The sequence below is a fragment of the Heloderma suspectum genome, chromosome 3, assembly GCF_057233095.1.
Source record: "Heloderma suspectum isolate Gila_16-S chromosome 3, 16-S_ref, whole genome shotgun sequence".
Lineage (NCBI taxonomy): Eukaryota > Metazoa > Chordata > Lepidosauria > Squamata > Helodermatidae > Heloderma > Heloderma suspectum.
In genome coordinates this window covers 17,367,243-17,387,475 of record NC_139460.1, presented here as the reverse complement: position 1 = coordinate 17,387,475, position 20,233 = coordinate 17,367,243, and the positions used below count along the sequence as shown (strand labels likewise).

The 20,233-nt window shown below is 47.2% G+C and overlaps 1 protein-coding gene across 1 annotated transcript in view; it reads left to right on the top strand.

The window, feature by feature from the left end:
• The window catches only part of NOX4 (NADPH oxidase 4), a 159,250-nt gene that overhangs the window by 123,053 nt on the left and 15,964 nt on the right, over positions 1 to 20,233 (top strand). Inside the window, exons 14-15 of the mRNA XM_084841607.1 lie at positions 17,619 to 17,738; positions 19,191 to 19,299. Coding sequence (XP_084697733.1) covers positions 17,619 to 17,738; positions 19,191 to 19,299 — 229 coding nt within the window. The remainder of the gene's footprint in view (positions 1 to 17,618; positions 17,739 to 19,190; positions 19,300 to 20,233) is intronic.

Genomic DNA, 20,233 nt, shown 5'->3' with positions numbered 1-20,233 from the left:
TTTCTCATTTATAAGATAACTGGCTTAACACACACACACTCACAGTCACACCAAACAACTGAGTATTTTAAATATACTGCAAGTGATCTGAAAGTGTTGACATCAGCTGTAAGAGATGGGTTTCAAAAAGGAGATGGAGGTGTTCATTTATCAAACTGTCAGATTCTGACATGCAGGAGTGTGTGGAGAGGAGACAGTTTAGTTTTGAACTAGAGGGTGCCTTGTTCTCATCTTGTTACTGCTACCACCATATGACCCACTGGTTATACACAAGAAGTTATATATTCTGTATACCCCATGGCCTGATCCATGGGGTTCAGCACCATTATTTCCAATCAAGCTAGGGCTATCCTGGTTGGCATCTCATTTGTAAAAGGAGCCATTGTTTTGTACGGAACGACACAGCGACGGTGACTGCACCTGCTGAATCACTCCTGTGAAAACCAGGTAAGGATGGATGGATCTGTCAGTATCAAGTCTTGCCAAGATCATTGGTTTTTTGAGGTCAGATGCATTCAGTCCTGTTTCTGCATGGGCTCATGAACTATTTATTTTTAATCCATATAGGAATCTGTACCCATGTTTTTCGTTCCGTACACGTTTTTGTGCGCTTTTTAAAATGTGCACACTTTGTTGTTGTTCAGTCGTTCAGTCGTGTCCGACTCTTCGTGACCCCATGGACCATATCACGCCAGGCCTTCCTGTCCTGCGCTCTCTCCTGGAGCATGCTCAAGTTCATATTCATTGCATCGGTGATGCTATCTAGCCATCTCATCCTCTGCCGTCCCCTTCTCCTTTGGCCTTCAGTCTTTCCCAGCATCAGGGTCTTTTCCAGAGAGTTTTCTCTTCGCATTAGGTGGCCAAAATATTTGAGCTTCAGCTTCAGTATCTGTCCTTCCAATGAGCACTTAGGGTTGATTTCCTTTAGGATGGACTGATTGGACCTCCTTGCAGTCCAGGGGACTTGTAAGAGTCTTCTCCAGCACCACAGTTGGAAAGCATCAATTCTTCGGCACTCAGCCTTCCTTATAGTCCAGCTCTCACAGCCATACGTTACTACTGGGAAAACCATAGCTTTGATTAGACGGACCTTTGTCGGCAAGGTGATGTCTCTGCTTCTTACTATGCTGTCTAGGTTTGCCATAGCTTTCCTCCCAAGGAGCAAGCGTCTTTGAATTTCATGGCTCCAGTCACCGTCTGCGGTGATCTTGGAGCCCAAGAAAGTAAAATCTGTCACTGCTTCCATTTCTTCCCCTTCTATATGCCAGGAAGTGATAGGGCCAGATGCCATGATCTTCGTTTTTTTAATGTTGAGTTTCAAACCAGCTTTTGCACTCTCCTCTTTCACCCTCAACAAGAGGCTCTTTAGATCCTCTTCGCTTTCTGCCATTAGGGTGGTATCGTCTGCATATTGGAGGTTGTTGATAATTCTCCCAGCAATCTTAATTCCGACCTCTGATTCATCCAACCCGGCGTTTCTCATGATGTATTCTGCATATAAGTTAAATAAGCAGGGTGACAATATGCAGCCTTGTCGTACTCCTTTCCCAATTTTGAACCACTCGGTTGTTCCATGTCTGGTTCTTACTGCCCGTTTTGCTGAACACATTTGTGTGTGAGAGAGTGAGTGAATGAGTGTGTGTGTGTGTGATGCATTGCAAGCTCAGAGATGTATGGATTTCCAACCTCAGATTACAGATTTGCTGTTGGTGCAAATCAGAGTTGCAAATCGACTAAAATCTGCTTTAAAAAAAATACAATGGAGCATATTCTTACACATTCCTAGGCATAGGCAGGTGGCTCATGACCAACAGCAGATGCTCTGGCAAAACATATTTGCGTTGCTGTTGTTGCTGACCTCAGCAGCTCAGTCTGTAGCCTGATTTATATAGGATGTGGACGGTGCTGGTTCCACACCTCCCTCTGTGCAGAAATAGGCAGTGGCCCTCCCTGGGTTGAGCATCTTGGTTTCTCCTGCTCAACACGGAGGGAGCCTCCCTTGAGGAAAGAACAGAGTGGGGGGTTGAGCACCATTAAGGTGGGAGGCCATCTTGAGGTGAACTGTGATTCCTGACCCAGTTTTGCTGCTGGAAGAAATTGAGCAGGGCTGCTCGCCTGTTGGAGCAGGGCTGCTCACCATCTTGTCACACCCCTGAGCCAGTTCGATGCCACCTCCAAGACTCCCACAGGCAGGACACGGAAAAGCCTCTCCCTGTTTTTGCCTTCCAATAACTGCTGTTCAGTGGCATGATTGTTAGGCATTCGAACATGAAATTAACTACTTCAGATGGAGTTTACAACTGGTCTCAGATGGGGTTGCGCTCCCCTGAAAGACCAAGTGTGCAGTCCGGGAGTCCTCCTGGACTCTGTGCTAACTGGGGAAGCCCAGGTGGCTGCAGTGTCCAGGAGTGCTTTTTACCCACTTAGGCTGGTATGACAACTGTGGCCCTATCTGGAGAGGACGGACCTTGCCTCAGTTATCCACGCACTAGTCATATCCAGGCTGGACTACTGTAATGCACTATATGTGGGGCTGCCTTTGAAGATGATTCAGAAACTCCAGCTTGTGCATAATGCAGCCACCCAAGTATTGGTGGGGGGGTGAGGCGATTTGATCACATAATGCCTATACTGCGCCAGCTGCAGTGGTTACCAGTGCATTTCAAAGCCCAATTCAAAGTGCTGGTTTTAACCTTTAAATCCTTAAATGGTTTGGGACCAAGTCACTTGAAGGACCGCCTTCGCCTGTATCAGCCTGCCCACACTTTAAGATCAGAAAGAGAGGCCTTTCTCACTTGCCCACCTGGAGAGCAGTAAGGTGGGTGAACACACATGAGAGGGCCTTCTCTGCAGTGGCCCCACGCCTTTGGAACAAGCTGCCATCGGGGGTCCATCATGCTCCATCATTGCAGACCTTTGAGAAGGCCTTGAAAACATTAATTTAGCTTGGCCTTCTCATGTTATGACCGCTATTGTTGCTGGTACTGCTGTTAACATTGTTGCTTGTTTTATTGTTGGCTTTTATTGTTGCTTTTATTGTTTTTATGTTTTTATCACTTTTAATATTTTAACTGTTTTTATGTATTTTATTGCTGTAGCCGCCTTGGGAGGGCTTCTGCCCTGAAAGGTGGCCAAGAAATAGTATGTATGTATGTATGTATAAATAAATAAATCTCTTCTAAGCTAGTGGGTAGGGTTGACACCAGGTGTGATGGGGACCCAGGCAATGTGCTTTTTGTCGTCGTCCCCCATGCTACCGTCGTGCCCTCCCCTCACCTCCCTGATAGTCCCTGTGGTAAGCTTACTGTGTGACTTGGGGCAGGGGGAAGTTTATATTTCCTTTTTTATTACCATGATGAGGGTGGCAGAGCACTGTCTGAAGCTGCAGCCGGCAGCCATCTTTGTTTCCCCAGAATGCTGAGCCCCGCTGCCACTCAGAGGCATTCTGGGGAGGGTGGGCAGCTGCAGCCTGCAGTGGCACTTCACAGTGTGCCTCCCCCCACCCAATTATTTTTAAATAGAGAGGAAAGTGAAGAATAAGAACAGGAATGCTGATGACCAGCATTAGCCACAATGGACCCCATGGGGCCTGGTATTTGCCCCATTGTGACAAGCGCTAGTACTGGGCATGCTCCAGAACCCTTACTGCACCTTGCGGCAATGACTTCTGTGAATTAATTGCATGTATCTTTGCCCTGTAGCTCAGTAACAGCAAACACATGCTTGGCTTGCCAAAGGTCCCAGGTTCTATCCCTGGCATCTCCAGGTAGGGCTGAAACAATGCCTGCCTGAATCCCTGGAGAGCCACTGCCAGTCAGTGTCAACCACGCTGAGCTACATGAACCAAGAGTCTCGCTCTGTATAAGGCAGCTTCCTATGTTCCTAAGTCTCCGGAACAGAATTGAACCTCAGGGCCTCCTATCTGCGCTCTGTCACCATGCTGTAGCCTCACGTCTCTGTCCAGATGACATCATAAAGCTCTCCTTCACCAAGCTGTTGTGGAGGTGAAAATGCAAGACAGTAATGGAGCTGCACCGTGGATGCGCTACAGCAGTTACCAAGAACTGGTGTCCTGTTAGCACAAACCAGGGATCTGGCCGCAGCATGTAAAACATGCTTTGGGTAGTTTTAGCTCTGTGTGGGGAATGAGGTGGGAAGAAGCACCTAGCATCCACTTCTGCACCTTTCCCAGCAATGACACATTGCCATTTTCATGCTCCGTTTCACCCTTTTCCAAATGATCCTGGGGTGGTGGTAAGAGATGAAAGGCTGTTATCGCCTCTCCGAGGAGTCTTTAAATGAATGACTTTCGGGCTCATCCCCAGGCTTCCTGCCCCTGGGGGGCTCATTTGGTATTCTATGACATTCCACCATTTCCATCTGTAGCTTTCCAAAGGAAAGCTCTCTAGCCCCCTCCCCACTGTCTGTTCTGTGCCTGGAGCCAACGGGATATTGGCTTCCTCTGCGCTCCGTTTCATTTGCTTCTTTGTCACAAAGGGATTGCCTGGAAAGTTATTTTGAAATTAAGCCGTGCGTGTTGTGGCTCCGATATTGAAGCTTTGAAATAGTGCTTTTCTAAGATGGAGTGGGGGGGGAGCCGTTGGAGGTGGAGGGGTGAAGTGGCACTTCGGGTAGGGATGTACGAAAGTCACTTACCTTTTCGACAGGGTGATTCGTGGTGGGGGGGAGGCGCTCCGCTGCTCCCCTCGAAATCCTAATCCGGTCGGCTCCGCTCTGCGGAGATTCTGCGGAGCCGCCAGCCAGGGCCGCCTGCAGCCAGACATCCGGCCACTCTGCAGCCTTCGGGAGGGGGGACCGCATACGCAAATGGTGGCGGCTACAGTGGCCGCCATTTGCGTTCCCTTTTTTCTCTGTTTTAGCCTACGTAAATATTTACATAAGCTATTATGGCGAGAAAAAAAACAGGAACGCAAATAGCGCCCACTACGCTATTTGCATTCCCCTTTTTTTCACCGTAATAGCTTATGTAAATATTTACGTAGGCTAAAATGGCGAAAAAAAGGGAACGCAAATGGTGGCTGCCGTAGCCGCTGGCATTTGCATACGCGGGTTTTGTTTTGTTTTTTAGCTTGCTATGGTAGGCTACATAAGTATTTATGCAGCCTATCACGGTAAAGGCAGCTACGCAAATGGCATGGTGGCCGCCATTTGCGTGGCTGCCTTTGCCGTGATAGGCTACATAAATACGTAGCCTATCATGGCAGCCTGGCTGGACGTAAATGGCGGCCACTACGGCGGCCTCCATTTGAGTCCGCAGCAGCCGGCTGAGAGACCAGCTGCTGCTTCTGGAGCCACTGCCGGAGCTGCCGCCGCCGGAACATCCACCCCAGGTAAGCTTCGTCCCGGGGGGGATTCCGCGGGGGGGCAGGGGGGGAGGCCATTCTGCCACGGGTTTTGGGGGGCGGAATGCCAGTGCATTTGGCCTCACTGAAATCCGTGGCGGAATTTTCCGCCATCCCTAACTTCGGAAGGACGAAGGGACAGTCTCCCTTAGTTCCAATTATGGGATTATGGGACAATTTAAGGCTTTTAATGGGACCCTAGATAGGGCTGGACCAAGATGCTTTCCCCCAGTTTTGCCGTTTCACATGGTGTGAGGTTGGTAGCGACAAGTCAGTAAATTTAGCAGGGGAGCAATGTGAAAGCGAGTGACGCCCATGGTCGTCCTGTTTCAATGCAGACAAGGGCCTTGGGCAAGGTGTAGATAGTCCTAGGAGCAGCAGCGAGAGAGCAACCAGTTCAGTCCAAAGTCATACACCGAAGTTCCATGGAGGGTTTGCAGGCACAGGCAGAGGCAAGGTCAAGGCAGTCCAGAGGTCAGTTCACCAGTGTCTGTTTGAGCAAGCATCTAGGCCAGTCGGGGGGGGGCTGTCCGAAAATGTTATCCAGATGTGTAGACAAGGTCTAGGAGCTTATCCGATGACGTATCTTGAAAGCAAAGCCAAGGTTAAGGTGCTGTTGTTTGCAGCAAAAAAGCTGGTGTTGGCGAGGCTGAATTTATAGCCGGTCGTTAATCAACACAGCTGGCTAATTAGGTCAGCATGTTGCTTTTAAGGGAGGCCCCCTGCTGTGACTTCCATTTGTTCTTTTGCTGGACGCATCTGATTCTACGCCGTTCAGAGGGATGGATCCCCTCAGTCTGCTTCCAGCATTTGGGGAAGTTCAGGAACTGCTTGAGAGGGGCCTGTTTGCTCGTGCAATGTTTCCAGAGGAGGACTGTCAGCCAAGGCCTCCTGTTCCTTGCTGAGCTCTGGCTGGAGCCCACTGTGCTGGCTCTCCCCCTCCTCTTCTTCTTCAGATGAATCCTCCTCCAGGTAGGGTATGACAGTGGTGAACTTACCTCCAGTGTTGATGGCATCCCCTTGAGTCTTGGCGGCTGGCAGGGAAGGACGGGAGGAGGGAAGCCAGCTTGGGGAAGGGGGATGGGAACAAAGCCTTGAGTTGCCAGATCAGTGTGCAACCTGCTTCGCTCCTCTCTCGTCTTTCCCAATCGGGTTCCCCATCCCTCTTTCAGACCATGATGGGTGTCATTGTCTCTTAAACCTTGGCTGTTGCATTCAGTCACCTCAAGGGTGATAGTAACGTAACTGATTTATTTACGAGGTTCTATAAAGCTCCCTGGCCAGACTTTTAATACAGGCTGGTGGCTCCAGTTTCAGTAGGGTAGAGATTCCATTCTGGGTTTTAGGTGTAACCAGCCAGAAGGCTAAAGGAGCTATCCAAGGTACTGGGCCCATTTTAGGGATAGGGTCCAGCACCTTGGATAGATCTTTTAGACTTCTGGCTGGGTGTAACTAAAGCCCAGATTGGAATCTCCACCCCGCTGAAACTGGAGCCACCAGATTCCCCTGGTTTTGCCTAGGCAAAGGGAAGAGAGGGAGGGCACAGCATAGAGGCTTAAGATATCTTCCTGCATTGCCACCTCACTGCATTTTCTGCATCCTGAGAAAGAGGCAGCTAGTGAACTAGTAATACAGGAAGAGAGTAGTCTCTTCCTCCACCACCATCTTGGCACCTTCACCTTTAACAGACCCTTTTCCCTGCTTCTCAGCTATTTCTTGTCCATCATCTGAGCAATGCAGCAGGGGGTAAGACTGTGGGGAAGGGAGGTTAAAAACTTATCTCGCCACAATCTACCCCCCCATTGCGCTGCTCAGCTGGTCCACAGGAAACAGCTAAGACATGGGAGGAATGGAGCAGTGGAGTGAGTGGGGCTTTAGGAGAGGCTGGTGGGCTGGAGAGGAGGCCTGGTTGGCCACATCTGGCTCACAGATTTTTTTGTTTTTTTTTTACTTTCCAGGACTTGTATGCAAATTTATTTGTACAAAAATACAAAGGGAAAAAACCCTGACCCCAAATGTGCATTTTCCTTCATAGGTTAAAGCATGACAATGTTGATTTTTGGGAGGATTTGCACATTATTCTTTTTTTCCCCACTTTGGGGGAGATTTGCACAAATTCACATTAACAAATGTGGATTACAGCATTTGTGCAAGTGCACATTAGCGCACATAGGAATTAGTGCAAGCAGAACAAAATTATTCTACAAAAAATCCAACTCCGTCCATGAGATGACGGAACGAAAAATGCCCAACAATCCATGAAATGCAGATGGAATGGATTTAACAAAATCCGTTCATCCCTGGCTATGACTGCAGTATGGATGGGGCGGGACTGAAGAAAGGAATGGACCCATGCCTCCCTTCCTCCTCCCAGACCCATCAGTCAGACTTGATAGGCCTTTCGAGAGTTTTCAATCATTATGAAGACCTACAGCAGCCAGGCACTGTGCATAGGGTAAGTGAGTAGGCATGGTCTGTCCTGCACACTTGCAATCTCAATGAGACGCTGTACATGTGGAAAGTGAGAGGAAATGAGAATGAGAAAAGGGGCTGACCAAGGATGTGGTGAGGAATAAGGAAACCCTTCAGGTAAAAAAGGCAGGAGAGGAATGTTTTTCATTTTAAGGCAGTTATTTCTTAAGTCAAGTATAGATGAAGCCATGTGAATATTTAGGCTGAGGGAATTCTGTCAGCAAGGCGCCAGAGTAGGAAATGAATCTGTGTGGAAAACAAGCCAAAAGAGATGCAATGTGCATAAAATGAACTTGCGCACCTGTGAAAAAGCAAGACATCCCCTTTGTCCTCCCCTTGCCCCAATTCACCTCAGAGATTAAGCACTGATTTCATCTTCCAGCTATCCAGTCGCCGCCCTTAGACCAACATGCTCTTTAAATGCATTCACATGCACATAAAATGCACCGCAAAATAGCTGGACAGCTAACAGCTAGGGCATGGGCTTAGCAGCTGTGGAAGAGCAGCGGTGGCCAACAGAATGAGGTGCCAAAGCTATTCCAAGGGCCGTCTAGCTAGTTGGGGCTGCCTTGTGCCGAGAGGAACGTGCTTAGAGTGGAGACACAAACGCTGACAGGATGAAAGTGTTTTGCATTTGGAAAAGAACACATAGGCAGGTTGGAGTGTCAGGCTACAGGACTGGCTGGTAACAATGCAGACTAGAGCAGGATTCCTTTAAGTCTTTCTCTGTCTGTCTGTCTATCATCTATCTATCTATCTATCTATCTATCTATCTATCTATCTATCTATCTATCTATCTATCTCCTGGGCTGTCACATACAAAAAAGAAGGAGAAGGAGAAGAAAATAAATTATATGGAATAGCACAGGCTGGAATCTTTCTTTCTTTCTTTCTTTCTTTCTTTCTTTCTTCCTTTCTTTCTTCCCTCCTTCCCTCCCTCCCTCCCTTCCTTCCTTCCTTCTATATTGCCATCAAAGAACATGGCCTATACCTGGACTGTCCAGTGTGGTGGCCATGGTGACACCTTTCTTCATGTCCGCCAGTCTCCCTGGCCCTTTTGATTTTTATTTCATTTTAGATTTTTTTTTCTTTTCAACTGGGTGGCTGACACTCTGCAAAGCTAAGCGCCAGCCTCCAGCCCACTCTTTTATTTCCAAGAATTCCTCTGGGCCCCAAGTGGTATTCTTGGCCAACTTACTTGTCTCTGTGCTTCATCAGTTTGCACAGAAAACTGTGGGTTCAAAAGAGTGGTTTTGTGTTTTGGAGCTCAAATCCCATCTCTGCTTTGTACGTAGGTTTTTAGCCAAGTTACTTTTCTTTTAGTCTCACCAGTTTACCTTCTGGGGAATGTGTATTTTGTGAGCAGCCGGGCTGCCATTTTGTAACTGGGCAAGTCCCTCCATGGCAGCCATTTTGTGAGAGTACCCATGGCACACACTCTCAAAATTCCAAATGTGCCCATCCACCCAAAAAGCAGAGCAAAAAAATGTGTCCTGTACAGAGTAATATGAGCTAAAAACACAAACAAAAGTATCGGCCCCTGGAGCCCACAACCCTTTCCCAATGTGAGGAACATAGGAAACTGACTTCTCCTGAGTCAGACCATTAACCTAGCCCAGTATTGTCAACAGTGACTGGAAGCAGCTCTCCAGGGTTTTAGGAAGGATTCTTTCCTGACCTTAGCTGGAGGAGCCAGGATCAAACCTGGGTTCTTCTGCAAGCAAAGCAGGTGCTCTACCACTCAGCTGTGGCCATTCTCCCAACACATTATGTGGAAGCATCAGAAGAGGATGTCCTCCAGCTGTCCCTGCTTGCATAGAGTCTCACTGTAACATCCAAAGCCTGCCGTTAAACTAGGCTTCCACATTGTGGCGCCAGTGGGAGCTCTTATTAAGCCAGGGTGGGGAGCATAGAGGTCCACCCCAATCACAGCCAGGGAGGAAAGGGATCCCCTCCTCATGCACTGAAATCTGGATATTAATCACTCACCTTCCTCTAATCAGTTAAGAAAACATAAGACCTGGCTGCACACTGTATGAAGTGTAATGTGTAGTTGGGCCCTCCAGTTGCCATTCATGGAAGGCATTCTCTAACCTTGACCACTTTCTTTGTGCCTTTCCCAGCTCTTGCTACGTTTTGTCTGAGATGGGCTGGCTTGAACTTTACACTGATTTGTAGACCCGAGCTCCTTGTTCCATGAAGAGATAAAAACAAATGGTTTGCACTGGCACAATCATTTGCCTCCGGGCAAAGAGCAGGCCCTGGCTTGTTGAAGCTGACCTGAAGCTTATGTCAGCGGCCACAATATTTCTAAGCAAAACAAAAAACAAAAACCCCACGCAAAGCATGGCTTTCCATGAAGACAGAGGAAGCATTTTTCATAGAAGGTAATCATTATGAGGGGCTGCGGTGGCTTAGTGGTTAAGACGCTGAATTGCAGAACGGAAGGTCGGCAGGACAGCAGTTCAAGACCCGAGTGCTGTGTGACGGAGTGAGCTCCCGTCTTCAGTCCCAGCTTCTGCCAACCTAGCAGTTCGAAAGCAAGAAATTGCAAGTAGATAAATAGGTACCGCCTTGGCGGGAAAGGTGACAGTGTTCCGTGCACCTCGGTGTTCAGTCATGCCGGCCACATGACCATGGAAGCATCTTTGGATAGCGCTGGCTCTTCCGCTTAGAAATGGAGATGAGCACCACACCTTAGAGTCGGACACAACTGGTTGGGGACACCTTTAATCATTATGAGCTGGTCTGCAGATTGACCTCACTTTGTTAGAACATGAAACGCATGGGACCAAGCTTCCCCAGGTCTAATGGGACTTTGAACTCAGGCTGTAAACTTCAAAAGTCACAGTGGCAGCACAAGAAAGTTCGAGAAATGCCACTCTGTTTCAGAGAGGGGTGGTGAGACTCTGCCTGAATGTTGCATGGCCAAACAGGGCCAGCCCCTCTACAAGACAGAGTGAGGCAGTTGCTTCAGGTGGTAGATGCTCAGTGGTGTGGAGGGGGCAGCAGTGGAGGCCATTCCTTTCTACTGGAGGACTGAGTGGTCTGTACAGGCAGCCTGACATGCACCCCCTCAGCTAGCATGCTGCCCTCAGGTGATTTGGAGGATGCTGTCCCATCCCCAGTGTTGTAGAAAGATTCAGCCAGGGATGTCCGTGAATTTTGTTTCAGTTTGGAAATCCCTCAAAAATGCCCCATTTGCAATCCCAAACAGGAGCGCATATTCTGCGCAAATGTTCACAAATTCCTGAACTCGTGATTGTGTTCGAACAGTGTGTATTTATGAAAAATGCACACTTTGAAATGTGCATTAAAGAAAAATTGTTTTCACCCGTTAGTCAATGGAGGTGACAGTTCAATTTTGAAAAAAAATATCCACAGGAATGTGCACTTTTTGTGTTCAAAATGTGCTGTTTTCCCATTCAAATGAGCCAAAAAAATATGTTGAAAATGGAAGTGAGCCAAAACAAGCCTTTAAGTGATTTTTGGAGAATTTAGTTGAGCTCGAAAATCGTGGGTTCTCCCATCCCTTGATTCAACGGCCAGGCCAGTCAGCTTCTGTAGGTGGAGTGGTGGGAGGCCTCACCTTTTCCTTCACCTCAGGTAGTTCCTCTCCCAGCAGCTGGAGGCAACAGTGGTGAGTTCCCTACAGATGGGAAGGGAGGGATGGTGCAAGGGGGAAAGTTGCTCACCTGCCCCCTCAGTACTATGGCTGCCGACTCCTCCTTCTATCCTCACAACGACCCTGCAAGGTAGATTGAGCTGGAGATACTGAGTGGCCCCAGATCTCCCAGGGAGCTTCATGTTTGGGCAGGGACTTCAACCTGAGTCCCCCAGTGTCAGGAGCTGCTGAGTGATCATGTAAAACATCTGGTGTAAAACATCTGGGTAGTGTGGGAAGCACTTCCCCTTGTCATCACATGAGATGCATGGGAAGGGCCAGTTGTGTTGTAAACCATGTAAGTTCGAATGTTCAGCCCCAGCTTGGTAGTGATAATTTTTCTCTAAAGGCATCAACTATGGGTGCTTTCAGATGGAGGGCTCTTAGTGCTAAGAATCAGAAGGCATTGTGCAGCTGTTCTGCCTTTTCTTCCTTAAGGAGCAAAGCTGTGCATATTTAGACAGAAATAAAGACATACAACTCGCAGCACGACTGGCTGGGGAATGCCGGGAGTTGTAGGACTTCTTTTCTCTTTAAACGTGCATAGGATTGCACCCTTATTGGATTTTTTTTTTTTTCTGATAAGAAAAACGATGGAAGAACTGGTGGGAAAACATGGGAGGGTTACAAATTGAAGATGTCATCTGGATCACCTGTAAAATTCTGTGAAAGAGGCAAGGCGAAAATAAAAGCCTTGCCTGGAAGCATCCTATTTTCAGTTTGGAATTTATCCTATGATAATTGTTGTGTTTTTACCGATTTCTTTCTTTCTACAAGAATTTAAAAAAAAAATGGGGAAAAAAACACAAAGGTTATTTAGGAAATATTACATATTCAGTTAGTTGGTTTCTGAAGCAAACCATTCTTATTTCTCTCCTGAAAATTAAAAAAGTAAGCAAACACATCTTACAAAAAGACCTGATTCTGTTTAAAAAGAAGTAAACGATTACAAACACTGTGGTCTACGGGAAGGAAATGTGCTTTTTTTCTTCTTTTTTGCTAGAGAGATTCTTCCTCCTGTGCTGAGAAAGAGATGTTAATCATAAACAAGCACTAAAATATAATTCTCCTGCTTATATGGAAATGAAGTCTGAGGCAAATTAATTCCAGTGGGTTTTATGCAGGTCTCTTCATTATGACTTAGATGTCATACCAATAAATACCCTTAAGGCAGTGAGATTTATAAAAGGGAAAAAATGCCAACCAAGAAATGACAAATCCTACAGGCTATCCTGTGCCTTGAAAATTATATTCAAAGAAAAAGATTTGCACAGTCAGTTATATTGCAGTTAAAAGCTAGAACCAAAGTAAGATCCGCCTCATAGAGGTTTAACAATAAAATCAGGATAATGTAATAAATATATCTTGGCATCCCAGTGGTAGAAGTGACATGGGGTGCTAATTGGACCTGTTAAGAACATAATAAGAATTCCCAATGGATGAGACCCAAGGCCAACTTAGGCATGATGAGTGTATGGCCCTCCAGATGTTGTTGGCTATCCTGGCTAGGGCTAATGGGAGTTGCAGCCCAACAACATCTGGAGGGCCACACATTCTTCACCCCTGGTCTGCTGGCATTCTGCTTCCCACAGTGGACAATCAAATGCCTCTGGAAAGCTCCCAAGCAGGAAATGGGGCCAATAGCTCTTTCCCACTGTTCTTCCCCAACAACAGGTATCCTAGAGGTAATATATAGCTATCATGACTAGTAGTTACTGATAGCCTCATTCTCCATGGATTGGTCACATCCCTTTTTCAAGCTATCTAAGAGTGTAAACTCTAGGAAGGGTGTAGGCCAAACCTGACCCTCCAGAGTTCCCCAGCTGGCCATGCCCCCTTCCCTGGCCCCACCCACTTTCCTCCATCCACCTATGCTTTGGTGGATTCCTGGCTTTCGTGCAGGTCCCCCCCCCCCAATTCTAAAAGGATTAAATGTCTCTCCTAATGATCAGTTACTGGCTGTAAGAGCTTTACATTAAAAAATGCTGGTATTTTGGCCACACCTTTTTTGCCTTTGGCCCCAACCACCACTGGAATGCAGCCCCCACATGTTTGTCTGAAATGGAATTCAGCCCTCAAGCTAAAAGTGGTTCAACGCCTCTGCTACAACGAGCTAATCAGTTGCAGCAAAAACAGCCTGTGACACCTTACCGTCTTAACACATTTATTGGGGAATGAGCCTTTGCAGGTCACATGCATTTCGCAAAAAGGGGGGGGGATCTGGCCCACAAAACTTTACGCCACAAGACCCTTCATTACATTATAAAAAACTAGGGATGTACGGATTCCCCACTGCCAGTTCCGGTGCAGAATCCCCCTGGGGGGGGAAGGCGATCTATTCCTCCCCCTCCCCAGAATCCTCCAGAGCATCTCCGCTCCGTGAGGATTCCACGGAACTGCCCAGCTTGAGAGCCACTTACCTTGACAGCCGGAGCTGTTCTCCTCCACACTGATTGCCATTAAAAAAAAAAAAAATGGCAATCAGCAGGATATTGCGTATAAGTCTATGTGTCCATAGCGTATGGATACATAGACTTATACCCAAGATTCACGTCTCTATTTTGTGTATAAGTCTATGGGCACATCCTGCCGATCGCCATTAAAAAAAAAATGGCGATCAGCGTGGAGGAGAATGGCTCCAGTGGAACAAGCAGCTGAGTGCCGTCCCGTGCAGAATCCTCCTGGAGCGGAGGTAAGTGGGGCCGATCCGCCACAGATTCTGGAGGCCGGGTTCCAAAGAATCTGGCCTCATTTGAATCTGCAGCGGATTTCTCTAACATCCCTATAAAAAACATAGGGCTGCTGTTAAAACTGCAGCCTGATGTTGAGTCACTCACCTCGATAATGTCTGGTACAAGGATCAGCAACCTTGTGGCCTCAAGATGGGTTGGACTACAACTCCCATCAGCCTCAGCCAGAATAGCCAGTGGACATGAATTATGAGAGTTGTAGTCCAAAATATGTGGAGGGCACCAGGTTGCCTACACCTGGTCTATTACAACTTACCTCTTGTCTGTTGTTACATTGAGTGTAACACAATGTAAGTGTTACATTGAGTGTAACACCCTTTCTCCTCTCCCACACCCCTTGTAATAGCCATAGATGTGGGAGATGTACAGTGCACTGTGCAATGCACAGGGAAATAGGAACCTGTTATGCACAAGGTAATAGCAAACCTGTAATACACAGGGTAAGAACATAAGACGAGCCATGTTGGATCAGACCAAGGGTCCATTTAGTCCAGCATTCTGTTCACACGGTGGTCAACCAGCTGTCAACCAGGACACACAAGCAGGACATGAGTATAACAGCACCCTCCCACCCATGTTCCCCAGCAATTGGTGCACATAGGCTCAGTGCAGCACATTGCCGTCAAGACTAGTAGCCATTGATAGCCTTTTCCTCCAGGAACTGTCCAACTCCCTTTTAAAGCCTTCCAAATTGGTGGCTATCACTGCATCCTGTGGTAGCGAATTCCACAGTTTAACTATGTGCTGTGTGAAGAAGTAATTCCTTTTATCTGTCCTGAATCTAATAGGACCTGTAACCTGTAATGCACAAGGTAATAGGAACAAATGTAATCGAGAACCTGTTATGCATAAGGTAATAGGACCAGGGTAATAGAAATGAACCAGGGTAAATGTAAATGTAATGAACCAGGGTAATAGGAACCAGGGTAATTGGAATATATGTTACAAAAACTGCTGCCCATGTCTCCGATCACATATGTATGGAATGATGCATCTATACACACAAACTCAAATGACACAGGATCTTTGGCAGAAATGTGGCACTGCGCATGGTAGATACAGTGTGATACACTGATCACTGTGTATCAGTGATCAGATACACTGTGATACACTGTGCTAGATACAGTGGGGAAATTACTCGAAGAACACTGACAAAGTGTAACTGTAAAGAATATTATTTATTTTATCACAGATATTCACAGAAAGAAAAGTGTCGTTAATACACCTTAGCACTGAACCAGCAGAGTGTTCCTTTATATTTAGTTAGTTAGTTAGTTAGTTAGTTTCTTAATCACCCATCTGGCCGGTCACCCAGCCACTCTGGGCGATGTACAATGGTACAATTTAAAACAGTAAAATTAAACATTAAAACATTATTTAAAAATACCCTAACCCACCCCAAATGCCTGCCTGAATAACCACGTTTTCAGTGCATGGCGGAAGCTCATTGAAGAGGGGGCATGGCGGAGTTCCCTAGGGAGGAAGTTCCACAGAGTGGGGGCCGCCACAGAGAAGGCCCTCTCCCTCGTCCTCACCAGCCTAGCTGTCCTGGCTGATGGGACAGAGAGAAGGCCATCCGAGGCTGATCTTGTTGAGCGGCCCGTTTGGTGTTGCTGGAGGTGCTCCTTGAGATAGGCTGGGCCGGAACCATATAGTGTTTTAAAGGTCAAGCCAATGCCTTGAATTTGGCCTGGAAAACAACTGGTAGCCAGTGGAACTCCTTCAGCAGCGAAGTGATGTGATCATGCTGGTGGATACCTTTAATCAGACAAGCCACCGTGTTCTGCACCAGCTGCAGCTTCCGAAGCATCTTCAAGAGTAACTTACAGTGCATTACAGTAGTCTAGATGAGAGGAGACCAGGGCATGTACTACCAATGGGAGAAGATGGTCGGGAAGGTAGTGGTGCAGCCACCATATCAGATGGAGTTGGTACAGCACTGCCCGGCTCACAGCTGACAGCTGAGCCTCCATGAACAGTTGGGAGTCTAAAATGACCCCTAGGCTGCAGACCTGGTCTTTCAAGGGTAGCCATACCCCATTCAACACCAGGTCAACATCCCCCAACCTCCCCTTGTCTCCCCCCAAAAGTACCTCGGTGTTTTCAGGGTTCAGCTTCAGCTTTTTCCTCCCCATCCAGCCACCCACCTTCTCCAGACACTTGGACGGGGATTCTACGGCCAGCCTTGGTGAGGATTTAAACGAGAGGTAGAGCTGCATGTCATCCGCATATTGATGACACCACACCCCAAACCTCCTGATGATATCCCCCAGTGGCCTCACATAGATGTTAAATAGCATCAGGGAGAGGTTGGAATCCTGTAGCAATGACAGAGCAAGAGAAGATGGAGGCTAGAAATTATAGGGCAGAATCCAATGGGGCACTTATGCCCCTGCCGATTTCCTCCTGCCCTGCCAGTTCCCTTCCAGCCGTGGGACTCACTGTGTACGCAAGAGAGATTTAGTGCTTCCTAAAGGAACCCCCAAAATGAGTGGAAATGCTCATTTTTGGAAGGAAATGCTTATTCTCCTTCCAGAAATGAGTGTTCGTGCTCATTTCACGTTGCCCCAGAAGTGCTAGTTGAATGTCGCACAAGTGGTGGCAGCTGCTTCTGCAGTGGAATTGGCCAGGCGTTACAGAAGCAGGGCGAGGCATAAGCACCCTGTTGGATTCTGCCCATGGTTTGCCAGATAAGGATTTGTGTATGCCTGGGAGTGGGGGCAGGGAGCGCAAAGTTATACTGACAGGGTGGGTTTTGGAGGCCTAGGTTCAACCTGTTTCAGTGGCACACAGTTTGGCCACTCAAGGGCAGAACTGGCAGTCAGGAGGAAGAGATAGAACATCTGCTTTTGCACTTGGAGTGGAGGGAAGGAGGTTAGAGCGCCACCAGTGTCTTCCTCTTCCTTCCTCTCTCATCTGTTCTACATGTCATGGGACTGCTAGAGAGCTTCCTTCAACACAGTAGCAGTTGTTACACATTAGGGATGGGTGAACTAGCAATGTTCGAGATCTCTAGGATTCCAGGCCTACCCCTCTGACTTTCCATGCCCTTGGAACACCCTGTTTTGCAGGCTATTGCTGGTGGAAACACCACCGGTGGTAGATTTGCACCCATGAGCATACCAGGGACTACCAGGGTTGCTGTGCCTGCCCCTTGCAGGTGACATTCCTCTCCCCACTGAAGAGACACTTCTACCCCATCCAGACCTCCTCCAGCCAATGGATCTGGGAGTTAGGATTACTCTCTAAAATATTTAATTTAAACTACTTCTATGTACATTTTAATTTGAATGTGCCACATTGTTTTGTTATCTTCCTGATTAAAAACATCATTTTTTTTTAATGTACTTGTTTCTCATGTTCCTGTAGGCTTTATGTAGATGGTCCCTTCGGGAGCCCCTTTGAAGAATCCTTCAATTATGAGATTAGCCTCTGTGTGGCTGGAGGCATTGGAGTGACTCCGTTTGCATCCATCCTCAACACCCTGCTGTATGTAAGCCTGGTCATGTTAAAGCCTCCCCTGTACCGCAAGATATGCTAGAATCCTTTTACCAAATATGCCCTGTGGCAATGCGATTGTCGCCAGAAGGGCAAAGCCATTCTTTTATAAAATGTGGCTTTGGGAGAAGGGCCTTAGCACAGTGCATAAGGTTGCAGGTGGAATGCCTGTAATCTCTGGTTAAAAGGACCTCAGGTTAACATGGACCTCTGCGGTAAATAACAGCTCTCTGCCCCAAAGGGCTTACAAAATAAATTCCAACAGCCTGTGTTTAGATATACTTTGGCTGTCTTTTGGTTGTGGGTGAGAGCAGAGAGCCAGGCTTGTTTGCCTAGCCCCACCCCTTCTATCTGCATAACTCCACCCTCATTCCAATTCTTCATATGACACTAGTGGGTGACAGAAACTTGGGAACTGGCATTTATAGAATTTAACTGATCTTTGTCCAGGTTGGGGTGTTCTGGGGTGGACCTGCACCCCCTCTCTTTTGGACTCGGCGTGGAGGGAAGGGGGTTAGAGTGCCACCAGTGTCTTGCTCTTCCTGTCTTGTCTGTTCCACACCTCATGGGACTGCTAGAGAGCTTCCTTCTTTGCTACACAGTAGCAATTGTTACACAGTAGGGGTAGGCATAAGAGCAACGTTTGATATCTCTAGGATTCTCCAGATTCTTGTCTTGCTGCTCATCTCATGCCCGATTCGGGTCGGCGGTTGCTGCTTGCTCTGCACGGAGGCAAGATTTGCGGAAATCGAGCAGTGATTAAATGGGAGATTTGTGCAAATTTCCCTTTGCAGAGATTTCCTCCACAGACTACAGCAGGATGGGTTCAGTCTACTGAGGAAATGTGCACAAATTGAACTGGGAATGAGCCAAGCACGAACACGTGTTCGACGATTTGCGAATATTTTCGCTGGACACGTGCTTGCGTTTGGGGCTTTGAACAGGACATGCTCACATGATTTACGAGCAAAAACGAAATTCTCATGCACGCATAACACACATAGTGTAGCTGCACATGTATCTCTAGCCATGTACCTACCACTCATGAGACTTGGTTGCCTAGTCGTTCTATGTCTGTGCTTTCTTTGCAACAAAACCAGTGGATGCTTCCTCCTCACTGTAGCAGATAGTTGGATGAGACATGAATCTCCACATTGTAGGAACAAGATAGCTTTTAAGATGTAGAACATGGTGATTGGGATGATGGGAGTTGCAGTCCAACACCTCTGGAAGGCACCATCTGGAGGGGACCAGTCGCTAGGGAAGCCTGATGTAGAATAATCCATAGTATGGCATGCCTAAGCATCACCTGGTTGCACTTCTGCAACTCAAAACAGCAGCTGGGCATAATGAACATGATGACACATCTCAAATTGGTGCTTGATTTTTACATGGTAATTTTTAAAATTATTTTCCTCCCCCAAATGTGGCTGTTACATAAAGTGACGACTGGGAATGCTACAAGCTCAGGAGACTTTACTTCATTTGGGTTTGCAGAGACATCCGGTCATTCCACTGGTTTGCTGATCTGATGTGCAAGTTGCACAACAAGGTAAGGGGGTGTGGGTTTATTTTTGAAGGATCTTCTGTCCTTCCTTTAAAAGCACACTAATAGCAGTGGAGGCTGGTCGCTCTGATTTCAGTGGGGCTGTGAATCCATTCTGGGTTTCAGTCAGAGCCCTGAAGCAGCTATTCAGAGTGCTGAGCCCTATCCCCAAAATGGCATCAGCACATTGAATAGCTCATTCAATGCCCTGGCTGGTTCTGACTAAAACCCGGAATGATTCATAGCCCCACCGAAATTGGAGCCACCAGCCTCCACTAATTAATAGTGCAATTCCATGCATGTCTACTTAGAAGTAAGTTATATTGGGTTCAGTATAGGATTGCATCCTTACTCATCGAATATTATGATAAATAACAGTTATTGAAATTAAGTGAGACTTAGAAATTAGGCATATCTAACAAAGTTATGTGTGGATATTGGAGGTTTGCACTTTATGTGTGTGCATGTGTGAACGTGTGTGTGTTTGTGTACACAGCCACATACATACACATATACTCAGGGTGAGTGTACCTATACGCATAGAGAGCATGTATATAAACTGCACGCACACACACACACCTTACTTAGAATCATAGAATAGTAGGGTTGGAAGGGGCCATTCATGGACCAGCCCACGCCAGAGCTTCCTGTCGGCCGTCACCACCCCCAGCTCCCCCAAGGTCGAGTCCGTCACCTCCAGAATATCATCCGTCCATCTTGCCCTTGGTCGGCCCCTCTTCCTTTTGCCTTCCACTTTCCCTAGCATCAGCAGCTTCTCCAGGGTATCCTGTCTTCTCATTATGTGGCCATAGTACTTCAGTTTTGCCTTTAATATCCTTCCCTCAAGTGAGCAGTCTGGCTGTATTTCCTGGAGTATGGACTGGTTGGATCTTCTTGCAGTCCAAGGCACTCTCAGAATTTTCCTCCAGCACCACAGTTC